At 36.8% G+C, this 10,083-nt stretch overlaps 1 protein-coding gene across 1 annotated transcript; it reads left to right on the forward strand.

The window, feature by feature from the left end:
- Positions 616-3,352, forward strand: LOC107635154 (thioredoxin F-type, chloroplastic). The gene is made up of 3 exons (XM_016338534.2): positions 616-1,015; positions 2,275-2,374; positions 3,074-3,352. The coding sequence occupies exons 1-3, from the start codon at positions 687-689 to the stop codon at positions 3,206-3,208; spliced, it is 564 nt and encodes a 187-aa protein (XP_016194020.1). The 5' UTR covers positions 616-686; the 3' UTR covers positions 3,209-3,352.

Consider the following 10,083-nt stretch of genomic DNA (forward strand, 5'->3'; position numbering starts at 1 on the left):
TTTTAAATATAAATAAAAAAATATATTTTTTATGCCTCGCACATATACATAAACTAGTAAATAAAATGTTTGCATAGTGAAGTGAGGGAATCATAGGCTATGTGGAGGATGCAAGCGAATGCATGACGAGATATTTTAGAGGGTTATGGCCATTTGTGTGGATAATACAAGTTAGAAGAGGTCTCAGGTCTCAACTCACAAGTCACAACACCAAAGATTTTTTTGTTTTCTCATTCTCCTCAACACAATAAAATCTAGTAATGACAAAAAAAAAAACAATAAAATCTAGTAAGCTGCAAGGGTAGTTTCGTACTAACAAATCCCATAGCTAGGCGATCTCATTATTGCTTCTATCTCTTTCACTCGTGCTTGTATATTCCATCATTTTTATACAAATAAATTTTGTTAGTTAATAATAAAAATCCAAAAGTATAATACTATGTATATAGTTAATTGACAAATATACCCATCTTGTATACAGTGCCTAGGAACATACCTCGCTCTCACATGCCCTTGGCTAATTTACCAATATACCCCTATGTTTTTTGATGGCATTAATACCATACACAAATCAGAAGGGCAAGAATGTCATTTGAGTAACATTCTGTACCTTGAACTCCACAACCACCACTACAATATGAGTTGAGCTCTAACATCGGAACTGAGTGAGAAAGAGAACCACAAAAATGGCTCTGAATCTATGTGCTTCTTCTCCGAAGTGCAAATGGGTTTCAAGCAACCCATCAATGATGCTAGATTCTTCACCAAAGTCTTCATCTTTCTCTTCTTGTTCCAACAAAATAAAGATGGCATCTACCCACACCTTAACTACATCAAAATCAAACATGAGAAGGAGTGTGAGGAGTACAAGGTTGTTGAGTGTGAGATGCAGCTTGGAAACTGCGGGTCCCACTGTGACCGTAGGGCAGGTGACCGAGGTCAACAAGGATACCTTCTGGCCTATTGTTAATGCTGCTGCTGATAAAACTGTGGTTCTTGACATGTACACCCAATGGTATATTTACCTCTCTATACTTAATCTCTTCTAATCTAATAATCATGCATAATCAATTAATCATGTTTATTATTACTTAAATGTTTCTAATTTAGAGATTCCTTCAGTGTGATTGTAATTTTTTATTGTTTTGTGCTAAATTTGTCATGATATGTATATTTGATAATACCCAATTTTGTGTCTACTAAATTATGATTGATTGCAAAATCAAAACCTTGCATGTTTTAATGTCACCCTATTTTGCTTTACTCCTCTAATTTTCTTAGTGCCAACTGCTCTATCTACACATCATGTGTAATTGTAAAACAGATTTGCATAACAATCCTTTTATTCGTCACTATCACTTTTTGGTACAGTAGCAATGGGGGAGAATATGGATCATGGTATTTTGTAATTTGACACTAGTTTCATGTGACTGATAAGGGTGAATGTGAATAAGTATTTGTAGGCACATAAATTTACATAAGTACTTAGACTTAAAAAGTGGTGAATAAATATTTGTTTGTTGGCAGAATATGTATAGGAATCTTTGACATTGATTCTTTCTGTTCTAACATTTTTGAAATGCTTCAAAGTTGGTCTTTGGCATACATTTAATCATCATATTTTAAGATGTTATGTACTTAGTAAAGGACCAAAGGGGAAGCATATAACTAATTATGCATAAGAGTGGAATGTTGATGAAGTTCCATGTGAAGATTTCAGCTGAACAGTTATTAGAAGGAAGCTGGTAGTTTCTTCACTTGGCATTTGGTTACTGCCTTGAGACAGTGCTATTTGGGACCAAAACAACATTGTCTCTGGACAATTTTTAAGATAACTAGTGTTTTTGCCCGTAATAACATTATGGGAATATAAATATTCTGTAACTATGTCGGCTTTGTCTTGATATTATAGATTATGCCAGAAAAAAATTTATAGAATCAAACTATTTTTATAAAAAGGTCGTAGGGGAACCAAAACAACGTTGTCTCTGGACAATTTTTAAGATAATTTCCCCTCTTCCGAAATAAATAGACACGAGACGTGTCTTGGGGTAAGCCTTTTTTTTACCTCCAAGAAAGAGGGATAGCCGACACAGGAGATATGCCTCTACTGTTTTAGGTTCTCTGTCCTTTTCCATTTTAAGACAAGAATCAAACATGGCCTTATATGGTTAATTAGTTGACATTGTCATCCTTATCCACTTATCCCATATAAACTAAATAAATAGATATATGTATTTGGATAACCATAGATGAGTTATTGAATTTGTGCAGGTGTGGTCCTTGCAAAGTGATGGCACCAAGGTTCCAAGAGTTATCTGAAAAGTATCTTGATGTTGTGTTTCTAAAGCTTGATTGCAACCAAGAGAACAAGGTTGGTTGGTTGTGATGTGCTATATAAACAATGCTAATTATCACATAGGCATGATTATGTTTATATCTTTTCATGACTAAGATGGTTTTATTCATTTTCTTGAGTTTAAATTTTATATACTAACATCCTAAGTGCTCTCATGTACATGAAATATTTGCATATTTTTAATACACATTTAATGCTAGGGATGGCAATGGGCGGGTAAGGGCGGGTTTTGGCACTACTCGATCCCATCCCACCTATGTTACTCAGAACCTGCCCACTCATATGCGTAATTAGTGTAAATTTATATCCTAAACCCTATCCGGGGGTACCCATCCTGCCCCTACTTGCTCCTTTCCAATATACTTTGGTTATTGTTTTTGTTTAAATTAATAAAACTTAGTTTGTAACATCAGATTATGTATACGAGTGAATGACAAAATATGTGTATATTTGACTGAAGTTCTAATTTATAACTTGATCTTTTTTATTTTTTCTCAATTGAGTCGGGGCAGAATAGGTAATCGGGTTCGGGTGGTGTTGCCATCCCTATCTGTGTGTTCTACCAACATTTGGAACTGCTTTAAAAACAGTTGTGAATGCTTTTTAGAATATGCATTAGATGTCTTTTACTATGGAACACATTTGGGTATGCCTAAGGTTGTTTTTGATACATATACTTTGCTATAATTCTAATTGGTACTTGTTTGATGGCAGCCATTGGCAAAAGAGCTTGGAATTAGAGTGGTTCCAACTTTTAAAATTCTGAAGGACAACAAAGTTGTAAAAGAAGTGACTGGTGCTAAATTCGATGATTTGGTTGCTGCCATAGAGGCTGTTAGATCCAGCTAAAGGATTGAAAACTAAACTATTCTCTTATCTTCCTATGTAAAAAATAAGATAAAATAATATTATGCTTTATATATATATCATTTGTGTAAGTATTTTTCTAATGCAATTATAATCTGAGCAAGATCAAGGAATGTTATCACGTGACGTATTGTTTCACATTTTCATATCCCTCCCTGTGCCTAGGGAAAAGTGCCTCACAATTAATGATTGAATTTTATCAAGAACTTTGTCAATCTTATAAGTAAAAATATTAAGAACTGAAAATAAAATTTAGTGATGTATTATTGTATATCTCGCGTGAAAAAGTAAAGAGTGGTAACTAATTTTTTATCCAAAATAAAAATGTTTTAACCTTTAGACAGAGGTCATGAACCTTAAATATGTTTTTTTCCAAAAAAGGAAAGAAAAACTATCCCAGTGTAGAAATTTATGGGTAGAGATTTCATTGTACTAATAAATTTCGGTTAATAGTGTTGTAATATAAATAATTAAGAAAGATATAATAAATATAAAATAAGAAAATGTAAATAAGAAATTCTAGTATTACTATTCACTATAATTACTATCACAATATAATTAATATATTAATATTGTAGTATAAGAAAGAGAGAATAGTATAAGAGAGAGAAGAAATTGTTGTTATTGATTGATTGTAGTGTTCACGGAGGCTTAATCTCCTATTTATATACATAAGGGGTTTTCATTTTCAACTTTCAATTAATGCTCCTTTAATATTCTTAATTCTTGGAATATGAGCTCCACATAGAAAATGGGCATCCACGTCCCATTCTTATTCAAAGATAGAACACTAAAAGTGCAGAAAAATAGAGAGAACAAAAGACAATGACCAATGAGTGAAAATAATGTTATATTCTTCTTTGCATTACAAATGAAAATGGTAGCTATATATATATATAATAAGCTGAAACTACAGCTCATTATTGAGTGATGAAACTTGGGTAATTCTATGATTGGCAACATCTTTTACAGCAAGGCAAAAAAGATGTTTCTAGAATTATGGTGGTACAGTTTCTGATAAGGTTGGAATTGTGCTGTTGAGTTGTAGGTTGGTTTTAGGTGATTCTTTCTTTTTGTCTTGTACTGGCTTTGTGGTGTGGTTTGTTAGCCCCCCGCAAGCTGGAGATTGAAAGATGTCTTTCAATCCCAGCTTGGATATGTTGACAGTGAAAAGGCGGGGTGGCAGTGCTTTGGTGAAAACATCCGCAAGTTGGTTGGAGGAAGAAACGGGAAGGAGGTGCAAAAGTCTAGCTTGAACTTTTTCGCGAACTAAGTGGCAATCCACTTCGAGATGTTTAGTTCTCTCATGGAAGACAGGGTTGGCAGCGATGTGGAGGGCGCTTTGATTATCACAGTATAGCACGGGTGGGCGGATGCAGTTGATGTTGAGAGCCTGAAACAAGTTGAGTAGCCATAGTAATTCCTTGGTAGTTGTAGAGAGAGCTCGATACTCCGCTTCGGCTGAGGAACAAGATACTGTGTCCTGTTTCTTGGTTTTCCAGGATATGAGAGATTTTCCAAGGAAGAAACAATATCCAGTGGTAGATCGGTGAGTGTCGGGGCAACGTCCCCAATCAGCATCACTAAAACCAGAGATTTGGAGGGGAGAGTCCCTTGGAAAAAAGATGCCTTTGCCTGGCGATCCTTTTAAGTATTTGAGAATGCGGAGGGCTGCATTAAAGTGAATTTTGCTTGGGTTATGGACAAATTGGCTCAATTGTTGAGTAGCAAAAGTAATGTCAGGCCTGGTTGTGGTGAGGTAAATGAGGCGGCCAATGAGCTGTCGGTAGGCAGTGATATCATCAAGGGGTTCTCCGGTGTTTTGGCTGAGGCGAATGGAGTCATCCATTGGGGTAGACGAGGGTTTGGCAGCGGTAAGGCCAGCATCAATGATAATGTCCAAACAGTATTTTCGTTGGCAAAGGTAGAGGCCAGCAGCTGAATGCGCTACCTCAATGCCAAGAAAATATTTAAGTGTGCCAAGATCCTTAATTTTGAACTTAGAATCTAAGGCAGCCTTAATGGATTCAATCTCAGAAACAGAGCTACCAGTGACAACTATATCATCGACATAGACAATGAGGGCAGTAAATGCTTTACCAGATTCTTTGAAGAACAGGCTGTAATCCGTCAGGGTCTGCTGGTATCCACACGAGAGTAAAAAAGAGCTGAGCTTCTCATACCATTGTCTTCCTGATTGTTTAAGGCCATACAAAGACTTCCTTAAACGACAACACTGACCAGGCTTGGAAGGTGTTAAACCAGGTGGCAAGCTCATGTACACAGTTTCAAGGAGGTCACCATGGAGGTAGGCGTTGTGGACGTCTAACTGGTGCAGTGTCCAATTATTGATGGAGGCGAGAGCAAGGAGGACTCGAATGGTGGTGATCTTTACCACCGGAGAAAAGGTTTCGAGGTAATCCACCCCTTCAATTTGTGCATATCCTTTTGCCACCAGTCGCGCTTTGTGGCGTTCAATGCTGCCGTCGGGCTGGCGTTTGATGCGATAGACCCAGCGACAACCTATGGGCTTCACATCAGCGGGAGTGTTGACAATGTCCCAAGTCTGATTTTGTTCTAGGGCCAAAATTTCAGCTCGCATGGCGTCACGCCAACATGGCTGAGTTTTGGCATCTACGAATGTTCGTGGCTCGGCTTCTGTGGAGACGGAGAAGAGGAAGCGTCGGTGATGGGGTGAGACTCGTGTATACGAGAGTGAGTGTGAGATTGGATGCTGGCATCTTGAAGATGGTTGGTGCGGCGTTGTGAGAGAGAGATTGCAATAGTAGTCTGCCAAGTTGCGCGGTGGGGCATGGGTTCTATTGGAGCGGCGGGGTGCAGCGGGAATGGGTAGTGTGGTTGGGGTTGTGGGAAGAGTGGACGAGGTGGTTTGGGCTGGGGAAGTGATAGAAGAAGGAATTGGACTTATGTTTGTGTGGGGGAGGGGAGTTCCATCGTTGTTGGTTTGAGCCGTTGTGGGTGTTTGAATTGTGCTTGATGAAGGTTGGGATGTTGCTAAGTGTGGTGGTTGTGGATTGGGTTCTTCAAAGATGGTGGGTGATTGGGGAAGGATGTTGGGAAGGTTGGAGGGGTTTTGGTCAGGTTGAGTTTGTTTGTGAAAAGGGAGGCATGACTCAATGAATTGGACATTTCTGGAGATGAAAATATCACGGGTGTCTAAGTCTAGTATGATGAAGCCTTTTGTGCCGGTTTTGAAACCTATGAAAACACCTCTTCTAGCACGGGGATCAAACTTTGAACAGTGGTTGGTGAGGGTGGAGGCATAGCATAAGCATCCAAAAACTTTGAGTGAGTGAAAATTGGATGGTTTGTGGAAGAGAAGTTGAAATGGAGTTTTGTTTTGAATGATTGGTGAGGGAACTCTGTTTATTAAGAAGACAGCATGGTTTACAGCATAGGACCAAAAGGATGGGGGAGGTTTGATTGGAACATTAAAGCTCTAGCGACATTGAGTATGTGTTGGTGTTTGCGTTCTACCCTTCCGTTTTGTTGTGGTGTTTCGACACAAGACTTTTGGTGGTGAATGCCTTTTTTGGCATAAAAATCATTAAGAAGGAATTCAGGGCCATTGTCGGATCTAATGGTTTTGACATTGGTGTCAAATTGATTTTTGACTAAGGCGATGAAGTTCTGAATTTTTGTGCCAACTTCTCCTTTTGATTTTAGTAAGATTATCCAAGTAAATCTACTAAAATCATCAATAATAGTTAAAAAATATTTGTGCCCATGTATTGATATTTTGGAAAAAGGCCCCAAATGTCTAAATATATTAATTCAAAAGGTTTGGATGCATTATTTGTACTCAAAGGAAAAGACAATCGCTTTTGTTTTTCCATATGACAGACATCACAAGATTCATTGACATGTGGATTAATAAAAGGAAATTGATGGTGGAGTTCTCTTAATCTTTGGTCCGAGAGGTGGCCTAGCCTACAATGCCATACATTGCTATCTGTGATTAAGGGTGTTTCACTTGGGTGAATATAGTATGGACTGGATGGTGATTGGGTAACATCAATTTTTTTTTGGTTGTTCTGAGACATGGTGTGGATGTGCAGCAGGCCCCTATTGGAGCTCTGATACCATCAAAGACAAAACACTAAAAGTGCAGAAAATAGAGAGAACAAAAGACAATGACCAATGAGTGAAAATAATGTTATATTCTTCTTTGCATTACAAATGAAAATGGTAGCTATATATATATATAATAAGCTGAAACTACAGCTCATTATTGAGTGATGAAACTTGGGTAATTCTATGATTGGCAACATCTTTTACAGCAAGGCAAAAAAGATGTTTCTAGAATTATGGTGGTACAGTTTCTGATAAGGTTGGAATTGTGCTGCTGAGTTGTAGGTTGGTTTTGAGTGATTCTTTCTTTTTGTCTTGTACTGGCTTTGTGGTGTGGTTTGTTACTTATCACAACACTCCCCTTGGATGACCATTTAGGATTATTGCTTCGTTAAAACCTTACTAAAGAAAAACCCAGTGGAAAAAAAAACCTTAGTGAAGGAAAAAGAGTACAATATCCTTTAGTGATGGGGACTGCCTCATTAAAAACCTTGTCAAGAAAAACCCAATGGGAAAAAACCTGACCAAGGAAAAAAGAGTACAGTCTCCCCCTCTTGCCGACATTATTTTATATCTCGAAATCGGCGCATCCCAATCTGATGTACCAATCTTTCAAAAGAAGATTTTGGGAGTGACTTTGTGAATAAATCTGCCAGATTATCACTTGAGCGGATCTGTTGAACATCAATTGTCCTTTGATTTTGAAGATCATGAGTGAAGAAGAATTTGGGAGAAATATGCTTTGTTCTATCACCTTTGATATATCCGCCTTTAAGTTGAGCAATACATGCTGTATTATCTTCAAACAGGACAGTTGGAGCTATTTTCTGATCAATCAGTCCACATGGTGGATGAATAGGTCCAAATATATCACCTTGACTCCTTTCTAGGAATTCAGGGGACTCAAATCCAATCTTTACTGGTGATGGCTTTAAAATTAACTTCCCTTGAGAACATGCAGCACAACAAAATTTACTAGTTTTAAGAATCTTCTGGTTCTTTAGTGAATGTCCATGAAAGTTTTCAATAATTCTCCTCATCATGGTTGTTTCTGGATGACCCAATCTATCATACCAAGTTATGAATTCATTTGGGCTAGTAAACTTCTGGTTTACAATGGCATGTGATTCAATTGCACTAATCTTAGTATAATATAACCCAGATGAAAGTGAGGGCAACTTTTCTAATATAACTTTCTTATTTGAATCATGAATTGTGATACATAAGTACTCATGATTTCCCTCATTCATAGTCTCAATATGATATCCATTTCGGCGAATATCTTTAAAGTTCAACAAGTTTCTTCGAGACTTGGTAGACAATAGTGCATTATTTATTATGAATTTTGTTCCTCCAGAAAACAAAATTATAGCTCTTTCGGAGCCTTCTATCACATTGCCCGAGCCAATAATAGTATTAACATATTCTTCTTTTGGCACAAGATGGGTAAAATATATATCACTTTTAAGAATAGTGTGCGAACTTGCACTATCCACAAGGCAAATATCTTCAGAATATGTCCTTGCCATTTTTCTTCAAAAACAAATGATAATTATAAAATGAGTAGAAGTACATGCACAGTCAAATTATTCACATGAATACTTAACAAACACATACACATATCAAACTATTCTATCATTGATCAAATAGCCAATATTACCTTCAGAATCCTTAAAGAAATTAGATACATCATAATGAGTGGTGGAATTTTCATCATTTGAAACAAAATTTGTTTCCTTTCCTTTGTCATCCCTTTACAAGGATGCTTGGTAAAGATCAACTAGGTGCCTTGGGGTACGACAGGTACGTGACCAATGGCCCTTTCCACCACAACGGAAGTATTTATCCTCAATTGATTTACTTTGCCCATTATTTCTTTCTTTATCCCACTTCTGGTGAGATTCTTTCTTATGAACATAATTTCTTTTCCTTCCATAATTTTTCTTGTTATCAAAAGCTTGCCATTTACCTCTTCTGAGGTTAGAATTTGCCACATTTGCTTCAGAAAATTGGGCGGCGCCAGCTGGGCGCGCTTCATGATTTCTTAAGAGTAACTCATTGTTGCGCTTAGCGACAAGAAGGCAAGAAATTAGCTCAAAATATTTTTAAATCCTTTTTTCTCGATACTGCTGCTGTAGGAGCACATTCGAGGCATGGAAGGTTGAGAAAGTTTTCTCTAACATATCGAGTTTGAGGAAGTATCACATGATTGTACCTTTCTTCAAGGTCTTTCCACAGATCTGCAGGATCTTTTAATGTGGGATATTCATTTTTCAATCATACGTCAAGATGACGACGAAGGAAAATTATGGCTTTGGCTATATCCTTCTGGAATGCATTATTTTCAGCCTTAATGGTATTTTCAAGATCCATTGAATCAAGATGGATTTCAACATCTATATCCATGATAAATAATTATTTCCAAATATATCAAGAGCATTATATTCAAGATAAAAGAGTTTCGACATAATAAAAATTTGTTAACTGGAGTCTTCCTAAAATTTGATCAGACTCTCGTGCTGATAACATGTTGTACTATAAATAATTAAGGAAGATATAATAAATATAAAATAAGAAAATATAAATAAGAAACTCTAGTATTACTATTCACTACAATTACTATCATAATATAATTAATATATTAATATTGTAGTATAAGAAAGAGAGAATAGTATAAGAGAGAGGGAAGAAATTATTGTTATTGATTGATTGTAGTGTTCACGGAGGCTTAACCTCCTATTTATACACATAAGGAGTCTTCATTT

The sequence above is a fragment of the Arachis ipaensis genome, chromosome B04 (assembly GCF_000816755.2).
Source record: "Arachis ipaensis cultivar K30076 chromosome B04, Araip1.1, whole genome shotgun sequence".
Taxonomy (NCBI): Eukaryota; Viridiplantae; Streptophyta; class Magnoliopsida; order Fabales; family Fabaceae; genus Arachis; species Arachis ipaensis.

Bases quoted from the DNA above. Each gene is read 5' to 3' on its own strand.
- LOC107635154 (XM_016338534.2), top strand. From the start codon at position 687: ATGGCTCTGAATCTATGTGCTTCTTCTCCGAAGTGCAAATGGGTTTCA. The intron at 1,016-2,274 runs GTATATTTACCT...GAATTTGTGCAG, and splicing joins CTTGACATGTACACCCAATG to GTGTGGTCCTTGCAAAGTGA. The intron at 2,375-3,073 runs GTTGGTTGGTTG...GTTTGATGGCAG, and splicing joins ATTGCAACCAAGAGAACAAG to CCATTGGCAAAAGAGCTTGG.